General features: G+C 44.5%; 1 protein-coding gene across 3 annotated transcripts in view; it reads right to left on the bottom strand.

Annotated features, from left to right (window-relative positions):
• ODAD2 (outer dynein arm docking complex subunit 2) overlaps window positions 1-23,490 on the bottom strand; it is a 121,726-nt gene that overhangs the window by 81,251 nt on the left and 16,985 nt on the right. For all 3 annotated transcript variants that reach the window (XM_069959015.1, XM_069959016.1, XM_069959017.1), the window contains 6 exons: window positions 20,071-20,177; window positions 17,123-17,259; window positions 16,919-17,035; window positions 15,398-15,615; window positions 13,551-13,697; window positions 8,378-8,525 (listed from right to left, as the gene is read on the bottom strand). In XM_069959015.1, coding sequence (XP_069815116.1) covers window positions 8,378-8,525; window positions 13,551-13,697; window positions 15,398-15,615; window positions 16,919-17,035; window positions 17,123-17,259; window positions 20,071-20,177 — 874 coding nt within the window. The remainder of the gene's footprint in view (window positions 1-8,377; window positions 8,526-13,550; window positions 13,698-15,397; window positions 15,616-16,918; window positions 17,036-17,122; window positions 17,260-20,070; window positions 20,178-23,490) is intronic.

Genomic DNA, 23,490 nt, shown 5'->3' with positions numbered 1-23,490 from the left:
CATAGAATTAAAAAAGGAAAAAAAAAAGAACCCAAGCAGCTCCGAACAAAGCATCCCTTATTTGTACCATGTTTTAATATGCGAATTAGAAATATAACATATTAAATAGGTTTTTCCTTTGTTGCAAATTGCTTGCACAGGCTAATATTCGATTTTCAAGCAAACCACAATAAAATGGTTTCATGTGTTCTAGAACATGAGGTCTACAGCGACGACTCGAATACAAGAGGTTTCCAGTGGCGGGGGTGCACATATTACTCAACATGGAAACCCTCTGCTGTCAGTTCACTTCACACAAAACCAGCATGTTGATGTTATTAAACACTCTGAAACGCGATCTTTGGAACAGACAATTTAGAAATTTGATCGCGGAATCTATCAGGTTTTGTATTCAGTAGAAATTTTGTGGGTCGTGGTATATTGGTAAAGAACATGGACCGGAGCCATGGCATATGTATCCTGTGAATAATACCACAATGAATAAAGTATTTTCTGCTGGTTCATAAAAAAAGACAGACACAAATGTGCTGAGTGAATATGTGTGTATATATATATATATATATATATATATATATATATATTCATATACAGTGGCACCTCTGTTCTGGAAATTAATCAGTTCTCAGTTCCAGAACCGACCAGTTCTAAAACCGGGCTGTGTGTTCTCGTAGGGAGCAATTTAAATTTCTTTAATTGTTTTTTGCATTCCACGAGTCAGGTGCAAAGCTCCAGTAAGTAGCGGTGCATCTTTCACCACTACTTACTGTAAAGAAGCAGGGAACACCCGTTTAGAGCGGGGATTCCCATCATTATGACGGGAATCCGTGCGTATTTACAGCACATGCCTGTTCCCCGCAGCTGAGAGAAGCAGGAGCGTGCGTCAAGTTTAAACAGCCACCCGCTCCTGCCTTTCTCTCTCTACTGCGGGGAACACAGAGAAGGGATTCCTGTGATAATGAAGGGAATCCCCTGCGCCGCCGCCGCCGGCCCCCTGCACCACTCACCTAGCAGTGGCTGGCTCCCTCTTCCCCCGGCGGATCTGATTCCTCCCCCTGTCCTGCAGCAGTTTCCGGCGCCCCACCGCACCACAGCCACCAGCTCCCGCTTTTTCCTGCTGCCCCAGCAGAGGCAGAGGCAGCGGGAAGAAGCAGGAGCCGGCGGTGCAGAGGGCCACCAGCGCTGGAGCACGGGCGCCACAGCCTAGAAGAGGGTGTTGAGAGCTGCTGCAGGACAGGTGGAGCAGTCAGATCTACAGGGGAAAAAGGAAGCCAGACGCTGCAAGGTGAGCGGTGTGGGGGCCATCAGTGCAGGGGGTTCCTTTTTTATGATGGGAATCCCTGATCTGCATTGCTGCAGCAGAGAGAAGGCAGGAGCGGGTGGCTGTTTAAACTTGCTGTGTGCTCCTGCTTCTCTTAGCTGTGGGGAACACCCTGTAAAGAGGCAGGGATTCCCATCATAATGATAGGAATCCCTGCTCCTGTAACCCTATAGTTCATCTGACAGTTATCTTCACTGATTTTGTTTGGATACTGAACAAAATGTTGAAGTACCAAGCAAAACTTCAGGGTGAAATTTTGTTCGTATACCGCAAAGTGCTGTTCTTTGCTAGAACAGAGCAGGGTGGTGCTGGCTGCTGGGGAGCCTATTGAAATGGGACCAAAGGGATAATTGTTATAACATGAAAACCTAAATCAATAGTAGATAGTAGTGATATAAAGCAAGTTTGCCATTTACATTATTTTTTTTATGTTATCATGGAAAACACAGGACTTCCTGTGTTCTGACTCTTTTTTTTTTTAACAGTCAAAACACATGAAGTCCTGTGTTTTCCGGGTCATCTGCACTCACAGAGAAGGCAGTCGTATGAATGAGCCGTAACTCTCTGTACTGGCCAGACTTTTTGTGTTTAGTCTCTTTATTGCAACCAGCACAAGACTAAACTGGTAAGTTCAGCTTAGACTGGTAAGTTCAGCTTTGTTTTACAGCATGATAACAAAAAAAAATAAAAATAAATAATAATAATAATAATAATAATGATGATGAATGAAAATTGCAAACTTGCTTTATTTCACATATAATGTTGATTTAGACTTTGAATGTTATTACGACAGTAACACTTAAACTCTGAAACAGCTGTCTACAGATGGGTGATCTTTCCTTCTGCATAGTTTTCTATCTTGGCTTTAATTCCTGATCCTGTTCTAAGGCTTCTAATTTGAAAGGGAAAGCTACCAAACAAAGCTTGTGTCTGGGAACTGCTTTGCATATCCCTTTTTCCCAGTATTCCAAGTGGAGAACGAATGTCTATAGATCTCCACTAAGGATGAGTGAATTTATAGTAATAACAAAGCGAATCGCTCATCACCCGGCTGCCTTTTAACTCAGTGCTCCCCCATGTCGCTCCTTCTTGGGTGCCTGGAAAAGCTGGATCCTGTCCTGGGAAACTTCTCCTAGTTTTCCTGGCACTCAGAGTGGCACGGAAGGGAATTGAGTTAAAAAACAGCTTGCTGATAAGCCGAATGCCAGGCTAACAAAGCGATTTGCTTTGTAATTACTGTAAATTCACTCATCCCTAATCTCCACACATCTTCAAAAAGAAACATTACTTTGTTGGTCCCATGACAATAGGCTTCTCTGCAGCCAGCCAGCATCTTGCTGTGTACTGATGAGGGGTAATAACCCAAAACAGATGTCTACAGATGGGGAATCTCCCTCTCTGAGAGGGTTTCTGACTTGGATTAAATCCCCTGTAATTTTCTTTTAATTAGTACCAAACACTGACTTAAAGGGAAAGCTACCAACAAAATGTGATGTCAGAGATTTGCTTTGCATCTCCTTCTTTCCAAAATCTCCAGTTGAGCATGCATGGCCTATATGGCCTAGAAAACCTTTCCTGCTCTATGGAATACTCCTTTAAAGTGTCACTGTAGTTTTTTTCAATCAATAGTACAGGCGATTTTAAGAAACTTTGTAATTGGGTTTATTAGGCAAATATATCATTATCTGCATTCAAAGTGGAGGGGGAGGAGGGAGATTAGTCACCAGCAGAGAACAAAGAATTACACAGTGGGATCTGTGTGAAAGCCGGTATTCAGAGTTCAGTGCTGACTTCAGAGAAGATAGCCCGGTGATGTAGCTGTAAATTTAACTCTTTGTTGTCCTGGTTTGGTGCCTCAGCTCCCTCCACCCCTCCCCTCTCCATAGACAACCATGAAGACAGGGGGGAGAGCTTCAAACTGCTTTTCATGATAAAAATGCATTTTTCGGCTAATAAACCCAATTACAAAGTTTCTTAAAATCGCCTGGACTGTTGATTTCTGCAAAAAAAAATTTAAACAACAGTGACACTTTAAGTAATTGTTTCAGTGCCACATTGAGCAAATTAATCGACAATAGCAACTTTTAAGCTACTCGCATTGCTACTCTAAGGTAGTTCTTTGCAGACTTTTAAGTTCATATATCATGAACAGTTTTTTTTTTCCAGCATCGAGCAAGCCAAATCTTTTTGTTAGCTTGGGCAAGTGTGCATTACTTATTCTTCAGCAAATAATTAAAAGCATGTGCGAGCTGATATAACAGTTCATCAATACAGCTTGCCTGATTGCCTGTGGTATGGCACTATCTCCTTCCAGCTCCATATGACACTTGTTAGGTATACTGGCTTCCATTTTGTCTACTAGGGCCAAATGCTTAAGTTATGTTTTCACTCTGGAAATTTTGGAAGCTACATTATTTAAAGCAGCTTATCACAACATGACACAAGCAGGCAGCTTGATTTTCAATTAATCTGTCAATGTTAGAACGGTAAAAGAAAATACTGGAAGTTAACAAACACGTATGAGTTTGCGTCTCTGTTCCTGGCTCCAGCAACTGCCTATCTGTAAGTCTACGTGAGATTCATGTGTCTGCGCTGTGCACCTGGCGAGGAGAGATTTATGTTCTGATATTTACGGGTCATCATCGGTTTTACTGGCGCATGTTAAATCAAACGCTGTCCACGGCGGGAAGGCTGGGCCGGCGACCACAGAGAGAAAAGATAGGTGAGCCATAAGGGTTAACATGCCCACCACTATCTTATCCACATCAGTTGTGGGAATTAGTATATGTCAAGAGGGTATCCCATTTTACTGACATTTGCTGCTCATTTGAAGGGGTTTTAGGAATCACTATGTAAAAATATAGACTTTTTAATGTAGATAAACAGGTTGTTCCATTGTGAGGCCATGTTCCCACTGCATAAGTTTCGTAATAATCACGGTTGTTACTTCGGAACTTATGTAGTGGTACCTTCTAAGGAATCCAAGTCGGAGTGTATACACATAGTATACACTCCCGCCGGAATCCCTAGCGTCGTCGTAAAAAACTGACATGACAGTTTTCTGCGGCCGCTATTCATTGAATAGCGGCCGCAGAAAACCCTGAACAGTGATGCAAGTGGCTCCGGCCGCACGCTCCATTGTGTGCTGTGGGGAGTTCTGATGTGGGCGCGCACGGATGCGCCCGCATCAGAACTTAGCGGCGCTAAAGATCATCCGGCTGGTACTGCAGTACCGGCCGGGATGATCTTTTCAGAGAACATGGCCTAATACTGTAAGAATAGTAATTGCTAAGGAGCCAGGAGGGTCTCTCAGTGAGACATGATGACAGGAATCACCCAATGCTTACATAGCCATGTAATGTCCTAGACCATTTCCTGAAGATATCAAGCATAAGAAACAGCACCGGCTTCTGATCCAGGCAAGAAGACACCTACAGCCTCATAGAGACAAGCTGAGCAGTCTGCCTCTGGCAGTGACAAGTGTCGGAGATATTCTTTGTAAGTAGGCTGACAGCTAAGCCGGTGCGATCAGTAACACGGCGAGCCTGCCTAGACATACTTCTCTCTAATGGTCTAGATAAGAAAAGAATGGTACATCTAACAATCACTGAAAGCTGCTAGAAAATTAGAGTACATGAGAGCAGTCTGACAAGTATGTTGTGCTTTGCTACTATGGGTAGTAAAATAATAAATGGGGTGTACGTCAAGTACATAATGACATCTGGGCATCAGTAAGACCATGTACGTCCAACCTTTCGCCCTCCAGCTGTTGCAAGACTACGATTACTATCATGCCTGGACAGCCATGATGTGACTTTTAGTTGCGCAACAGATTGGACACCCATAAGTAAGGCATTTCCGGCCCATACTACCACTACCATCAGGGGATGTTGGTCAAGCATTAAGGTTGGTTATGATAGTTAATGGAATCCGTCCTGTGCTGCATCCTATTGGAAAAAAAGAAGAAACTAAAGTCTACTCCATCAGTAGCTCACTCATTCAAAAAAATTTTATAGCGCTGCCTGTTCCACTTAATCTACATCTCTGAACACTAATACTTGTGTGGAAATGTACTTCTCCTTCTAAGTTTCCCAGAGTTTCATCTCAACTTCCCAGATTCAAATCATTAATTTCCTATAACTTCATGTGCAGTTTGAGAGTCGCCTCCTGCACCGAGACCAAGAACAATATTGCTGAAGTGTTTCTGATATTTTCCTCCATATTGAACATAATTACAAATGGCAAACACTGTTCGGCAATAATGAGTTCCAGAAACTCCCCGACCTGTCTCTGTGAATCCACAGGACTATTTAGAGGGATTTTTCCCCCACCCCTCTAATGTGAATGTTTGTCTTGTCTCATTTAGCAAAGTCTTAAACCAAGTCTCTAAACTGGGAACGGTGAACACATCCGACCCTCGCACACGTCTCTGGAACATTCTGCGACTTCTTTTCCTACAAATAATATTAATTGGAATAATAAACAGTAAACTATAAGGATGATAAATGTCACTGCCCGGCTCCTGTAGCAGCACAAACTAATTATCAAGGTCCAGGGTATTTGTGTCCTCCAAGACCAGACACAGCTACATTTATTATGAATTTTAGATGCTTTTCTGCTAGAAAAAAAGGGAAATGTCCTTGGCAGAAAGGGTGTGGCTTCAGTAAAGGGGGTGTGGCTTAAGATGCCACACCATGCACCAAAAATCCACCAGAATTCTGGCGCAGTTTAAAGGGGAACTCCAGCGATCCCATAAACAAATAAAATACACAAAAAGCATGTAGGTACACTAACTGATCCACTACTGATTGTTTGACACCTTTCCAGCTTCTCTACACTGCTCCTAGCCCCAGATTAATTTGTATACAAATTATGGCGCCAGGACAAAAAACTACATCTCAAAGCCAACCGCAGGGTACCCACCCCAGTCTTACAGTAGCTCCCCAACACTGGTTCTATCTGCTTTGCACAATAAACACAATATCTTTCTATCTATTCTCTATCTCCTATCTATTATCAATCAATCAATCTATCTATCTACATAGATAGATTAGAAAAAGAGAAACAACAGTGTCTCCTTTCCCCTATACTACTCAGGAGAGGCTATAGTTTCCCAGTCCTTGGCCAGGTGATCACTGTGTGATGTCAGAGGTGGGCGGGGTTACAGATGAGGTGGTAAAGCTTGCCTGGCAACAGCAGGGACAGAGATCAGGTGACCTCTGTCTCAGAAGGGAGGGGGAGGACAGAGGATTGGAGACAGAGTGAATCAGGCAGTGAGGATTTTCAGCAGCTTCGGGGTGAGAGTCAGGCCTCACCTGCCTGACAAGGCAAGAAACCAAGGACACCACAATTGTAGGCCATCAAAGTTGATTGGCAGCTGACACCCAACACCCCTGAGAAACACCTGTTCTGCACATTTTCAGCATAGAAAGTAAAAAAAAAGTTTACATAGTCTGAGGCTATTAAAATCAACAGGCCATCTGTGTAATATCGGGTTAAGTCAGGTCCACAAGAAAGAACGCCAACCTTTTTACTGATTCTCCCAATAGAGAAGGCCATTCCTATTTACAGGCTTTATTTACAGGCTTTATGACCCAGCAGCATGGCTAGTTAAGTATTTATATGGGGAACCCCTTTACGCTATGTTCACACATAGTATTTCCGTCAGTCTTTTGATCAGTATTTTTTTCATTTTGCCCATCAGGCTACATGAGCTTACTGCTGGCATACACCACAGAAAAGGGTAAAATCTGCCCTTTTCCATGGCGTACGCCAGGGGAGCAGATTGATAAATTTGCCCATTAGTGTTCAGCTAATCCCCAGCATGAAATAGGCTGAGGGAAGCGCACGGCTGTGCTCTTCACTCCCCGGCTCACTTTGATCTCTGTTTCACTGCATTAATGGGCTCTATTATAAAGCTATCATGCTCGTCTCAGCAACATGGAAAAGACCCTATGATTCTCCTGGTTAGTTTTTGAGATCACTGGGGTCCTGAGGACACCCCTCTAACCAATAAAAAGTTTTGATATGTCTCTGAGATATACCATAAAGCAAAAAGTTCAACAGGACCAATCATAGGTTTGTGAGAAGAACGCCTTCTTGTTTGTGACGGATATGGGACGCACATCAGAGGGTCTCCAATCCCAAGTGAAGACCATAGGACATCAAAGGAAAAACTTGGTCCAACAGGATCCAATAGTGAAAAACTGGGGAAGTTTTATTCAAGCATCATGCAAAGTGGTAATGTTTCGACCCCATTGGGTCTCTGTCAAGCCTAACAAAGGCCCAATGGGGTTGAAACGTTGCCACTGTGTATGATGTTTGAATAAAACTTCACCAGTTTTTCACTATTGGATCCTTTGGTGTCTCTGCGATACGTCAAAAGATTTTTCTAGCAACAGGGACACTTTAAAGTGTCACTGTCGTTTAATTTTTTTTTTTACAGAAATCAATAGTACAGGCGATTTTAAGAAACTTTGAAATTAGGTTTATTTGCCGAAAAATGCATTTTTATAATGAAAAAGCAGTTTGAAACTCTACCCCCTGTCTTCATGATTGTCTATGGAGAGGGGAGGAGTGTAAGGAGATGAGGCACCAAAACAGGACAACAAAGAGTTAATTTACAGCTACATCACCGGGCTATCTCCTCTGACATCAGCACTGACCTCTCTGACCTCTGAATACCGTCTTTCACACAGCTCCGACTGTGTAATCCTTTGTTCTTTGCTCTCTGCTGCCGACTAATCTCACTGCTCCCTCCTCCCCCCTCCCCTCTCCATAGGTTATACAGGGCTTGAATGATGTAAACTAGTCGAGATTTCCTGATATTGAGCAGTGGTTGAGAGAGAGGAGGGATCGGGGGGACCTGGGGAAAGTCTTTTTGAATGCAGATAATGGCATATTTGTCTAATAAACCCAATTACAAAGTTTCTTAAAATCGCCTGTACTATTGATTTCTGCAAAAAAAACAAAACGACAGTCACACTTTAAGGCTGTGCAGCTGAGGGTGACGGCGGGCACACAATAAATATTTTCAAAATTTCCTTCACTAATTTTTACCTTTAAAAACTTGACCAATTTCTGAATCTGCCAATACTCTGAGGGCAGATCAGTGTTCCCCTCCTGACGTCGCTCAGGCTGCTCCTCGTCTTCTTCACTCTCAGTCGAACTCTCACTGAAGTCTTCAGATTTCGCTCCAGGAGTTTTACTTTTGGTAAAAAGAAAAGAAAATCTGTATTAAGAGAAATATGTATCGTTTAACACACAGTCCAAAAGCTCCAAACCTTCTCCCCGCTGACAGACACATGTTTGACAGGGAATTAATGAAAAGTCATGTAATGCTGTATCGGTGCACTTGACTCGACCATAAGGATTTAGGGGGAAGAAGTCGAGCTATTAGTCTGGTGTCAAGATAATAAGAACGAGAGAGACCCCCGCATTTCCTCAAAACAGAGACAGATGTAGCTGTCAAGAACTTATCTTATAGGAGTTCTTCACATGAACTCGGGGACAGGCAACCTTTGCTAAGTGTCATATGCATTGTGTTTTATTATTCTAAGCTACAAAACACCAAGAACAGTGAAAAATGTCTTCTCATCCTGGAAACCAAGTCCTGGCTGGCTGCGGTGGGATGATAATTTTATTCCTAGATTGTGTACATATACAGTCCTGGACATAGATAAAGTAACTCTAAGAGATTAGGAAGAATTGCAGTCCCTATGATACTCCATAAACAGTTACTGCAACAACCCAACGCGTTTTGGGACTGACTCATCAGTGATTGGGAGATAGAATATATAGGTGAAAGCACCAGATATACGGTGTGAGAATCTTGTCGCACAATTAGAGACCCCTTTAGGGTCAGCACTACAGGGTCTACCTTTTATAAGGGCAAGTGCTCACCTAAGGGCTCTATTACATGGGACAATTATTGTGCAAATTATCGTTAAATCTTCAAAATTTGAATGATAATCGTTACATGTAAATGCAGGCAACGATCAAACAACCAATGAGAAATCGTTCATTGTTCATTTGGTGCTGACACCAAAATTATTGTTAATTGTTGACTAATCATTCGCTGTAATTCCACATTTGTTCACTGTAATTTCGTATTTGTTTACTAATCGTTCAGAGTAATTCCACATCGTTCCTTCATTTGCTGGGATCAGATGGAGGGAAGGCCCTATTACATGCTGAGGAGGAAGTGAGCGCCGAACTGTCAGATCAGTGCCCGCTTCCTCCTCATTCCCTGCTCGCTGTCTGTGCAATTACAAGAAGCTGCGGAGTGGGGCTGCCCAAACGATCGTCGGGGTGACCCATAAGTGGAGAGAACGGCGGTCTGCTGCCGCTGCTCCTATTGTACAAAGCGACGCCCAGAAGACCGTCATTGTGCTGGTCTTTTTGTTTCAGCATGTTGAAAGATCAAGTTAAGTCGACATTGTGCATGTCAGCTGATCGCGACCTTTCAACAAGTCCTATTACACTTAGCGATTATCAGCCGAAATGGTCAGTAATCAGCCAAGAACGGCCCATAATCGCAAGACCATGATCGAAGCAAGTCATTGTGTTCCCTCACAGATTACAGTTTACTATTTTCTATATTTTTTCACAGAAACTGCTGCTGTTGATGAGCTGTGACTGCTACTTTAACTTGAGCAAATAGGGTTGAGCTGCAACACCAGATACAGTCCATGGGCAAGTGTGGCGCTGTTTGGGGGAAAAAGCAGACTTTTTTTTATAAACCTGGACAAACCCCTAAACATTAGAGGTGTCTCAATGCTTTATTGTACAATTTGAGAATATCAATGTCTCTACTATATATGCAATATGCTTAAAGTGAATCTGTACCTATTCATTTGTAATCTGGAGGAGCGGGTCGATGTAGCTTGGCCAAGAGTGTTCTTGCCCTAGGTCTGCGATGCCTCTCGGGTCTTCCTCTCTGCCCCCCCCTGAATGCCCCTGGGAAGGATTTCTCCTCTAAAGCGCCAATCGCTAAAGCAGAAATCCCTCCTGGGAGTATTGCTGAGGACAAGGAGGGCAGAGAGGAAGACCCAAGAGGCATCGCAGGCCTAGGGCACAGATGCTCTAGGCCCTGCCACGTTGATGCCACTCCAAGTGTAACCATCATTCTTCACATGCAGCAGGATATGCTGTGAAAATCCTGCCGAGGCGATTCCGGTTCAGACGCATGCCAGTGACGGGATTATTCTGGAAGAGCCGTTGTGTATGCTGCATTCAATGGCGCTGCTGCCGTACTTTACATTGTCGGCTATGTTGAATTTGACTCGGGCACACCCGTATGCACCTGCATTCCAATTTTTAAAAAATGAAGTTCATCCGGCCAGTACTGCACAAGGCTGTGTCACAGAACGGCCGCTGTCATACATAAGGTGACCTAGCTTAAACCAGTTTAAAAACTAGTCCTTAAAACTATTTTTTATGTCTTTTTTTCTCAAGTAAATAACATAGCTAATAAAAACCCGGGCCTATGCAAGGATTCAGTATTCCATTAACAATTATTTCCATAGTTCGATTTCAACATCTGAGAGAAATCTCGAGCATCTCTGAGCTTTTAAAGGTGAAATTAGATAGAAAAATAATTACGCGAATACCTAGTGTGGGAGGTGTATCATCCCGGATGGGACATCTGTTTTGTATTACTTCTCAACAAGAGTGAATCTTTGTTCAAAAAAAAAAAAAACAGCTCCAGTTTTCTCCTTTTTCTATCTTTTCCATCTTAAAAATTTCCAAATTTACATTAGAGGGAATGAGAGTCCGCTTGTAGAAATTAAACAAATCGTCGGCTGCCATTCATTATCTGTTCAATTTATTAACATCTGCTTCTGCTTGACATCAATCAGAGATAATCTTTCAGCAACCATCAGACAATTTTTGTCTAGTCCTGAGCGCGAGACGTATTATGGTTCATCAGGACGAGTGAAGTCAATCTTGATGTCCAACGCCTATGAAATATCACATCCAGATGGCAGATTCTCATCTATTGTGAATCTGAATGTTTCTTTTATGGGTAAACAGTAAAAACTAACTAAACCACAGATCTTACAGTATAACAGCAGACGCCTCTGTAGTACAGTGTTAGGTTTGTTAGCCCGCCCGCAACCCCCCTGAGATATAACTGTGGGGAGGATCTACATATGTGTAGTGACAACTCCAATAATCATGGCAAAGTTTTTCTCTGCCTATCACAACCAGGTCCATGTCTGGCAGGCCATTGGGCACTGACCTAAACCAAACTACAGCACTTGTAAATGGACAATTGCTTTATTATTGAGGGTAAGGCGATACAGGACGGAAATGCTGAGGATTTTTCATTTTTGCAGTTAAATCTAACCAAAATCATGTTGGTAAAAAACGGCCGTGATTAGTACAGAACTTACATTGTGCTGAAGGCTGAGGGAATCCTGGCTGGAATGTATACACATAGAGGGACATTTATGAAAGGGTGTAAATATACACCTGGTGTAAACTGCCCACAGCAACCAATCACAGCTCAGCTTTCAGCTCTGGTAAAATATAAGAGGAGCAGTGGCCAGTTTACACCAGGTGTATATTTACACCCTTTCATAAATCTCCCCCATAGTATACACTCCGGCCGGGATCCCTACCGGCGCCGCAGGAAACTGATATGTCAGTTTTCTGCGGCCTCTATTTATTGAATAGCGGCCGCAGAAAACCCTGTCAGTTCACACAATGGAGCGCGCGGCTCCGGCAGCGGGGAATTTTGATGTGGGCGCGCACGGATGCGTCCGCATCCAAATTCAGCAGCGGTAAAGATCATCTTTTCTGACACCGGCCGTGTCACGGAACTTCCGGTCCCTTACAACGTGTGAACATGGCCTAACATATTTTTTCAATTAGTATTGGCCATTGTTGAGGATTGCAACACAGGCCGCTATTTATTGAAAAAATACGTTGCATTGTTTTCTATGGAATCCCGGCCGCATCTGTGGAATCTGTGTGGCCGCATGGAATCCCAGTCGAAGTGTATACACAGTGTATACACTCTGAATGGGATTCCATGCGGCCACACAGAAAACTGACATGTCAGCTTTGTGCAGCCCCTATTCATTGAATAGCAGCCACAAAAAAACTGACTGCACAGACAATGTAAGGTCCGGCTCTGGACGGACTTTGCATTGTCTGCAATGGCTAATTGGAATGCGGGCACACCTCAATGTGCCCGCATCCCAATTAGAAAGAAATTAAGTTTATCCAGCCGGTACTCCAGTACCGGCCAGGTTGATCTTCACAGATAGCAGCCATTATGTGACACAGCCATGTCACAGAACGGCCGTTGTCACAGATTGTGTGAACTTAGGCCGGTTTTACATGGATGTAATACATGAGTCACAAAACCCATGGTTTAGGTCACCAAGTGGCAGAAAGAATCAAACATGAAAATTAGAGTTGAAAGAATTTCGAGCATGCTAGAAGATTATCACTCAGGTTTGTCCAAACACAAACGTGCAGCATTTGATTACCAGTGACTGAGGAAGTTGGATGCAGCTCTATGGAGTCCTGGAAAACGTGGATACAACCTATGGCTATGTTCACACGTAGAATGAGACCGGCTGTTCCGTGACCGTGAACGTCCGGTCTCAGAAAAGATCATCCCGGCTGGTACTGCGCGGTACATGCTCGCCCGCATCAGAACCCCCCACTGCACACTATGGAGCGCGTGGCCGGAGCTGCTCGCTCCATAGTGTGCACTGACAGGGTTTTCTGCGGCCGCTATTCAACGAATAGCGTGCGCAGAAAACTGAGGTGTCAGTTTCTCGCTGTGCCGTTAGGGAACCCGGCCGGAGTGTATACTATGTGTATACGCTCCGGCCGGGATCCCATAGACGGCAAGGTAACGTATATTTTCGGAATAATCATGGCCGTTGTTGCAACGTGCAACAACGGCCCTGGTTTTACCAAAATATACGTTGTGTGAACATGGCCTATGACTGTATCCATGTGTTCCTAGTGGCCTTAGGGCTGCATCCATCTTCTGCAGCCACCAGCATTCATAAGCCGCATTTCGAGGTTCGGACAAAGCCAAGCATGCTCAAGAATCACTCATCTCTAAAGATAATCCTCTATTTTCTCAAGAATAGCCAGGTGACAGGAGAAACTAAGATGAATTGAAGTGGTGCCCATCTTCATCATCCATAGTAACTTCCTTGGCTGAATGTGAGGCTCCATACAAACAAATGAGGACATGTCCTACCTTTTTAAAGCGGACGGCCTTCTGAGCCCGGGGGTGACAATGAGCAGCCTTTTCCTGCTTTCTGAGGTTGTTGGCTTTGCATTTTTCGTCTCTTTGGATCCATCCTTCTTGTTTGCAGTCTTCTCGTCCTTGCTTATTATTGTGTTTCTGGAAAAACAAATGAACTGTTCAGATGCTGGCAAAAAAGTTCTTCTCATTTTCAATGATTTTTAATTTCTCCGCATTTTCCCTTGGCATTACTGGATTTGTAACTTGCAGTGCTTTATTATAAGTTATGTAGTAAAAGACTTTATAGGATGTTTGTGCATGGGAGTGGATATTTCGAGACAATTACAACAAATGGGCCCCGCAAGATCAAAATGTTTTCCAATGAATATTGCATCTTGTGGGCAAAATGCTACAAGCGCCTCCCATGTGCACAGAAGGATCTGGACATATTGCATCTATTAGTCTGTAGGGCTATAACGCACCTCTGTGATGTTTCTGTAGAATATAAGACGGCAATATAATTCTATTCTGTAGAATAGAATAGAATATACTTAAAGTATGGGCTTGAAGCAAAATGCTTCTTGGGCCACTCCTGGCTTTCACAGATGTCCCAGATATTATGGCCGCTCAAAGGGTTCAGACCTATGTGGCTGTGAAACAAATTATTGGATGTAATTGGCCCATTACTGAGTGCGAAAAAAACAGATTCTATAGCAAAGAATGGAAAGAATCTGTGCAGGAGGTCAGCGCTATGGGTAAGTCTCTATAACGGCAATCTATAAACATGCAGCTGGTGATATAGTCTTATGCTATTCTATGAAGCACAGCAGGAGTCAGCTCATACCTTAGTATTACTGTACAGTGGTGTATATACAGTATAGTATAAAGAGGTGAGCGCAACTAGAGCTTGCTCGTGTCCGGCCTGCATCCAACGTCTTCAGCCACCGGTTATCAAATGACGGACGATCGGACTCGAGCAGGCTCTATTAGCGTTCATTTGTATTGGATCCTACAAAATTATAAAAAAAATTATGGATTCGATGGATTAAATGTGATTGGTTGAACGGGCTGTTACTCTGGTGTCTAGAGTGACAGCCCGCTCAGCCAATCACAGGCTGCGGAGCTGTCCGATCCCAGTCAGCCTGTGATTGGCTAAGCGGGCCTTCACCGGAGAAGATGGCAGGACGGGACTGGACCGGAGAAGAAAGACCTTGGGGGGAGCAAGGACATGTATATATAATGAGCAGCTTGTTAAAGTTTACTTCAGGGCGAACAGGAACTTTACACTAAAGTTAGGCAAACCTGCCGAATCGAACTTTTGACAAGTTCGCTCATCTCTAATAATAACACTCATCACAATGCAACCAGTGCAAAACTAATTCTAGGTCTGAAGATTCGCTGGTTGCATTTAAAGAATTTTAGCCCCATGGAAATCATTTCCACATGGCCCCATCATTTGCAAAGGCAATTCAATCTTACTGCCCTGACGTACCAAGGTAGTCGCACAGAAGTACCTCTAATGTCCACAATTATACGGCAATAAAACGGCTAACTACAGCCTTGCATTGTGCTTTGCTCCAATCCTTCTTAATTTCTCCTCTTTATTAGATTAGTAAATTATAACGTCCACGTAAATCTAGACAGGATTTAATAACGTTTTATGTCTGTCATCTTGCGCTCCTCGTACGGAGGAAGACTCACAATCTCCAATTTTACTGAGGTTTCCAGAGAAATTTTCCATCTACAAAATCACCACCGCTGACTGAAATAATTTGGCCTTTGTGTATGTATCTGGTTAACGTAAAACGTCCATAAAGTATAGGAATAGCAAAGGTATTAGGACTGAAAAGACAACATACTCCTGGTGACCATTATGGGAGAGGTTCTTCCATTTCAGAGACGGCTCTAATTTGGCCTTGTTAGTCTTGCTTTTTACAAGTGGATTCCTTGTCTTCTCCGGTGCTTTCTTTTCTGGATACTCATTAGACCAATGGTTTTGGCTCGGTTCCTCTGCGTCAACTACATCCACATGTTGAATGGTTTGAGCCACTGGTGGGTCTTCAGAATCTATAAAATCCTATGAATAGACAATACAATTTTATGGACCGTGTCGTTTCTCTGACAAAAAATGATGGTGAAATAGTCTGCAGACGGACCTAGTAAAAGGAATGAAGAACATACAACACAATGGGGAAATGCCAAGCATAGGTTCACTGAAGAAAAACAAAGTGACAGCTGTAGATAAACAATGTGCAAATAAATGCCATACTCTATTCGTTTTCCTAAAATCATTTTTGGATAGACCATCAATATAAGATCAGGGGGGATCTGAACCCTGGCACGCCCTGCCGATTAATACTGAATACTGAATAGCTGCAAAACCAGGCACTGCCACTGGCAAGTGTATGGTACTGTGTGTGGCGATTAAAGGTGTTCTCAAGGGGAAAAAAGCACTGGTTTTAAAATTAACCAGTGCCAGAAAGTTATATAGATTAGTAAATAAAAAATCTCAAGTCTTCCAGTACTTATCAGCTGCTATATATCCTGCAGGAAGTGGTGTATTATTTACAGTCTGACACCGTGCTCTCTGCTGCCACCTCTGTCCATGTCAGAAACTGTTCAGAGCAGGAGAGGTTTTCTATGGGGATATATTACTGCTCTGAACAGTTCCTGACATGGACAGAGGTGGCAGCAGAGAGCACTGCGTCAGACTGGAAAGAATATACCACTTGCTGCAGGACATACAGCAGCTGATAATTAGTGGAAGGCTGGAGATTTTTAAATAGAAGTAATTTACAAATCTGTATAACTTTCTGACACTGGTTGATTTAAAAATATTTTTTCCTCATGTTACCTGTTTAATAAGGCATTTGTGAATGCTGCAGCCGATTTGATAAGCTGACTTCTGGGGGTGCTCAGAGTCCCACCAGTCTGATACTGATGGTCTGTATGCCTAAACTGTCTAAACTGGTCTGTCTGTATAAAGTAGTGACAGAAATGCTGAACAGATCGTTTATTACTTACATCATTCTGTTCAGCGGATCCCTTTTATGCACGAGAATGGGATTGTTGCCGCTCCCCTTCCCCCAGCCCTCCAGCTGCTGATTGACAGTTGACTGCCTATTCAAATAACCTCCAATTAGCAGCTGGTGGGTGGAGTCTGCTGGTGCTCATGAATATCCAGGACTACTGAGCACAAGCACACAGTAGAGAGGGCTACCTATATTATTCAGGAGAATATCTCCGAATCAGCTGCACAGAACAACGTAAGTGATACATTATTCTATTCAGCTTCTTTGTCACTACTTTAGGTAGGACACCATAAACCTACTGACAGAGTCTCTTTAAGGTACCCCATGACATTGGCATATATACTTTACCTGCTTAGTGATGTTTTCAGCAAACTGTGGCGACTTGTCTTTCAGCAATGTTATGAGATCTTTATAAACTTGACTTTGCCTGTCGTAAATAATTTCATCCTTATCCTTCATTTTACCCTGAAAAAGGTATTGGTGAAAGTGAGTAAAAACTGCAGAAGTGAAGCAAAGGGTAAACTGACAAAGGGTGAACTGACAAGTACTTACCAAGTTCATGAAAGCACCCGACGTGGTGTACGTCACACAGAAGGGCTCCGTGTCATGTGGGGTGATCATCAAGTAGCAAATTTCCCCATGAACTTGTCTCCAAGGTGGAGATCGGCAACCATTCGAGAATTCATAATCTGAACACAATTAAAAATTTATGTTATAAAAGAATCCTCATCACAGATATGTGCTGCAAATGCCTATTGGATTGTTAAAGGGTTACTGTCAAAAAATACTGATTGCACTGGGTGTAACTCCTGGGGCCCGATATGGTCCTGACACGTGGCAGTGAGTGGTAGCACAGGTAAATGAGTCATTTGTTTTATAAGGCTATGTTCACATTTGGTAAGAGACAGGCCGGGTCATGGAACAGCCGGTCTCAAAAAAGATCATCAGTACCAGCCGGATGATCTTTAGCGCCGCTGAGTTCTGATGCGGGCATATCCGTGAGCGCCCGCATCAGAACTCCCCACTGCACACAATGGCGCATGCGGCCGGAGTCACACGCTCCATTGTGTGAACTGACAGGGTTCATGTCAGTTTCTCGCGGCGCCGCTAGGTATCCTGGCCAGAGTGTATACCATGTGTATACACTCTGGCCGGGATTCCCTCAGCCTGCAGTACTACGTAAGTACCGAAGAAATCACGGCCGTTGTAACAGCATCTGTGATTTCTGCAGAACTTACGTAGTGTGAACATAGCCACACATACAGTATCACAGCTGACAGCTTAACCCATCAGCTGTCGACAAGCTTATACTTTACCTGCCTGCGCTCATGCCTGCTCCTCCAGCTCCCAGATCACTGACATCCCTCTCAGCCAATCAGTGGCTGGGAATGGAAATACACTGCAAGAATGCAGAGCCATAGGCCATAACGGTACAAAGTATTGCAGTAGATTTCGCTGAAAAACTCTGCTGAAATCCGCTTAGATACTTTGTACTGTTATGGCCTATGGCTCTGCATTTTCGCAGTGGATTTCCATTCGCAGACACTGATTGGCTGAGAGGGATGTCAGTGACCTGGGAGCTGGAGGGGCTGGAGCTTGTCGGTCAAGTAGGCTGTGGCGACATTCTCACAGCGTAAAATCAGCTGTGATACTGTACGTATGTTTCGTATAAATCACGGATGTTGTTGCAATTTGCAACAACGGCCGTGATTTATACAAACCATACCTTGTTTGTGAATGAATGAATGGAATTCCATCAGGCCGCACGAGAAACTGACATGTCAGTTATCTGCGGCTGCTATTCATTGAATAGCGGACGAACAGAACATGTCAGTTCACACAATGGAGCGTGCGCCCCCAGTCACACACTCCATTGTGCGCAGCTGTAAATTCAAAAGCAGGCACACACCGGTGGGTATGCATCCGAATTCAGCAGAAATTAAGATCATCCGGCCGGTACTGCAGTACCGGCCAAGATGATTTTCAGTAACACCGGCTGTTCTGTGACCTGGTCGGGTCACAGAACGTCCAGTGTTATACGATGTCTGAACATAGCCTTATGGAGCAAAAAACTGCCATGTGTCAGGACCATATCGGGTCCCAGGAGTTACACCTAGTGTGATCAGTACATATATCAGTACATATTCTGTTCACACAGGAAGGATTCATCATGGATTTTACTTGCACGGCATGTGCATTATTGTCGGAGAATCAGAATTATTTATTGCAAATTCATCTCATTGAGCTTATTAGGAAGTAAACATCTGTGGTCGATCCGCATAAGATGTAGTAATGTGGATGACATGTGGATCTGCAGAAGAACCTGTAGGTGTCACAGGGACATGTCTGACTGCTGAGACCCCCACTGATTAGCAAAATGACTGTGGAAAAGCACATTGTAGTGCTTCTTACTTTCCTTCTCAAAGTGACCTCCGACCTGTTTCCCTATTATAAGTCTATGGAACCATCCAGTGAAACAGGATGGAGAACACTGTGAGCTCGATTGTAAAGTGCACTAACATGCGCTTCTTTCCACTTGTTCTGCAGATTGGCGGGGGGGTCTCAGCACTAAAACACTTATCAATCAAAATTTTTGATGTATCCCTGCAACTTGTCAAGGTTGTTCCAAATGGAAGGGACACTTAAAGGGTACCTATTATTTAAACAAACTTCCTGTTACTGAAACATGTGTGAGGGCCCCCGCCGATCGCTAGAATAATAGGAAAGATGTGTTCAGCAGCGCATGCTGTCCCCTTCATCTCCCCTGTCTAGTTCCATAGGCTCCATTATAATCATACACCGCTTCCTTTAGCAGTTATAGAGGAGATAAAGGGGTGAGTGAGTCTGTGCCTTGGTTCTAGTGATCGGCAGGGGCCCTAAGCACCAGACCCCCACCGAACAAACCTCTGACGTGACATGTGAGAAGTTTGTTTAAATAAAAGGTACGCTTTTAGATATGTTCACATGTTGTATATGCTGCTGACTTTATCATTGACTTCACGCTGACTTCTGCAGCACATATAATACATGTGACCATAACCATTGCCCCTCATTAGTACAGAGCAGGGTGCTGGCTGGAATTAGAGAGGTCTATCATCATGGGGCCAATGGGGTAAAGTTTCTCCTTGAGGAGAATGCCATAAAGATGTGTGCTATTATTGGGAACTCTGGGAAGGATATGCAAAGCAGCTCTCTGACACCACCTTACGGAGGGTCTGACACGGACATGCAGAAAGATCTGTGGATTGCACGGGGCCTTAAGCAACGTCCCACCGGGAGGGTAATCGTGTTCATACAGACATGGGGCAGGAGGGTTGGCTTACATGTATTGGCACTATTTCTTCCTTTTTTATTTTTCATAAACCTGATCTTGTTTGAAAGAAGTAAACCTAAAACGATTATCGTATATACAATACAATAAATCTCCGAGAGAACGTCTTCTAGAATTTCAAATAAAATATATTAATAAAAAAGTGGTAAAAGCAGCGGAGAACACAGACCTGAAGTGTATTCTATTGATTTCAGCACAGATTTTCCTTCATCTTTGCAGAAACGTCTGATTAGATTAATCTCATTCTTCACTGCGGTGGGAGAAACACGGACTTCTCTGGAATGAGAAACAGAAAGCCATTATTACCTTGACCCAGAACATCTGTCTTTGCTGTAAAGTGGACTGTCCCATGTGTTCTTGTATTAATGCTGCAAAAAAAATCCTTGTTGAGTCACATAAGGTAAAGTTCCCTCATCCACGACAATGATCTACTAAATACATTCATTTCTTGCTGTGTCAACCAGTCGACTTGCGTAGCAAATGTGAAACAAAAGAACAGAACCTAAGGGAAAAGGAACGGGAATATATTTTAAAGGGAAAAAAAATGTTTTCAAATCAACTGGTACCAGAAAGTTATCCAGATTTGGGCTGTGTTCACACAACGTAAGTTCCGTGGGAATCAGGGCCATTGTTACTACTTACGTAGTGCTGCAGGCTGAGGGAATCCCGACCGGAGTGTATACACATAGTATACACTCCGACCGGGATCCCTAGCGGCGCTGTAGAAAACTTCCATGTCAGTTTTCTGCGGCCGCTATTCATTGAATAGCGCCCGCAGAAAACCCTGTTAGTGCACACAATGAAGCTCGTCTCCAGCCGCACGCTCCATTGTGTGCAGTGGAGAGTTCTGATGCAGGAGCACACGGATGCGCCTGCATCAGAACTTAGCGGTGCTGAAGATCAACCGACCGGTACTGAGGACAGGATGATCTTTTCAGAGACTGGCCGTTCCGTGACCCAGCCAGGTCACGGAACGGCCGGTCTCATACGTAGTGTGAACATAGCCTTGTAAATTACTTCTATTTAAAACTCTTAAGTCTTTCAGTACTTATCAGCTGCTGTATGTCCTGCAGGAAGTGGTGGATTTTTTTCCAGTCTGGCACAGTGCTCTCTGCTGCCACCTCTGTCCATGTCAGGAACTGTCCAGAGCCGCAGCAAATTCCTTTAGAAAATCTCTCCTGCTCTGGACAGTTCCTGACATGTCCTGATAGGACACAGTCACGTACAAGATTGAAGTCTAGAGTTCTTTTCACTCTTTTTGTTTCCCCTTCATGTCTACAATATTTCCAATGCTGGGTCAGCGTGAACAGTCTGTATATGTTATATAGGTGTCAGGTAAACCCACCTCTGTCCATCTCAGGAACTGTCCAGAGCAGGAAAGGTTTTCTATGGGAATTTGCTGCTGCTCTGGACAGCTCGCGGATTAGGCACCCATGGGCCGGTGCCTACGGAGGGGGTTTAAAAAAAAAAAAAAAGATGATAAAAAAAGTGTTCCCTGCGGGTGCCGCCCCCCGCAGGGCGCCGCCCTAGGCACCGGACCACGGGTGCCTAGTGGCAAATACGGCCCTGACTACAGGGTGATTATAGGGTGAAGTGGCTGGTACTGTCCTGAGTAATAGGACCAGCGAACAAACAAAAAACACTCTGTCAGCTGATCAAGACACTTTGACCCTTAAAAAAATCAAGCCCTCCTCCCTCAACATTCCTCTCTGATAATAAGCCCACAGCCCCCTAATCTAAAGGTGCCCATACATCTTAGACCAAAGTTGGTGCCTTTGGCAGATTCAGCCAACTGACTAAAGTGTATGGGGTCGCCTTTTGAATACTGGCGTTAAGGTCTTGTAACTATGTAATTATAATAGAGTGAAGATATGTGTTTAATTTCAACACGTTGTGTATCCACCGTTACCTTTCTCTTAGTTATTCATTTACAGATAGCTCATGCAGTTTATCAAGATACCTCTGGCACTACAGCAGCTGCGTACTGCGTAGGATCTACCTGGACAGGCACACCTTATGCAAATGGACACTTCTTTATGTTTATGAAGGGATCTGGCTTTTAATGGGGGAGGGAGAGGGTGGGCATATGGTGTGTTTTTTTTTCTTTAATGTGCATTGCTTAAAATGTAAAATCTGATTTTAAAAAAGTGTATGGAGGATGTCGAGGAGAAAAGGGTCCAGTGTGTTGGACTTGCAGCATCTGACAATAGTGTTCTGGGAAGGATAAGCCGGTGAAAAAGATTACCCCATCCTTTAGAGCAGGGGTGGGGAACCTCCGGCCCGCGGGCCGCATCCGGCCCCTGACACCTCCGGATGCGGCCCGCGGCACCCCTGTGACATGCGCTGCTCTGGAGGAGAAGGAGCCGGCATTCACAGCTTCCTCCTGTGTCTGTGACAGTTACCAGACACAGGAGGACGCTGTGTATGCCGGCTCCTTCTCCTCCAGAGCGGCACAAGTCTTCTGCGGTTTGCGGCTCTCCTGTCATGTGCGCCGCGGTGGTGAGGCAGGAGCCGGCATACACAGCATCTTCCTGTGTCTGTGCCGGCTCCTTCCCCAACAGAGCGGCGCACGTCTTGTGACTCCTGCGGGCCACGCGCGATGACGTCATTTCACCGCGCGCCGCCTGCAGGAGAAGACCAGCACAGAAGAGAGGAGGGAGAAGAGGAGCTGTATAGCGTGGGAGCGGAGGAAAGGTGAGTGGGATGTTTATTTTTTTTTTTATTTGGGGCAGGCACTGGGGATTAACTAGGCCACCAGGGACATGACTGGGGGGGATGGGGGGTTAAGAAGGCTACCAGGGACCTGACTGGGGGGTTAAGAAGGCCACCAGGGACATGACTGAGGGGCTTAACTAGGCCACCAGGGACATGACTGAGGGGCTTAACTAGGCCACCAGGGACATGACTGAGGGGTTAACTAGGCCACCAGGGACATGACTGAGGGGGTTAAGAAGGCCACCAGGGACATGACTGAGGGGGTTAAAAAGGCCACCAGGGACATGACTGAGGGGGTTAAAAAGGCCACCAGGGACATGACTGAGGGGGTTAAAAAGGCCACCAGGGACATGACTGAGGGGGTTAAAAAGGCCACCAGGGACATGACTGAGGGGGTTAAAAAGGCCACCAGGGACATGACTGAGGGGGTTAAAAAGGCCACCAGGGACATGACTGAGGGGCTTAACTAGGCTACCAGGGACATGACTGGGGGGTTAACTAGGCTACCAGGGACATGACTGGGGGGTTAACTAGGCTACCAGGGACATGACTGGGGGGTTAACTAGGCTACCAGGGACATGACTGGGGGGTTAACTAGGCTCCTAGGGACATGACGGGGGGCATACTAGGCTGCCAGGGACATGACTGGGGGGTTATCTAGGCTACCGCGGACATCACAGAGGGGCTTAACTAGGCTACCAGGGACATAACTGGGGGTATTAACTAGGCTACCAGGGACATAACTGAGGGTATTAACTAGGCTAGCAGGGACATAACTGGAGGGATTAACTAGGCCTATCAGAGGCATCATTGGGTGTGTGTGTGTGTGGGGGGGGGGGGGGGGGGGGGGGGGGGGTAATTAGGCTACCAGGGA

Source organism: Dendropsophus ebraccatus, chromosome 2 (genome assembly GCF_027789765.1).
Source record: "Dendropsophus ebraccatus isolate aDenEbr1 chromosome 2, aDenEbr1.pat, whole genome shotgun sequence".
Lineage (NCBI taxonomy): Eukaryota > Metazoa > Chordata > Amphibia > Anura > Hylidae > Dendropsophus > Dendropsophus ebraccatus.
Note: the sequence above shows the minus strand (reverse complement) of the source record. Positions and strands in the feature narration are given on the sequence as shown.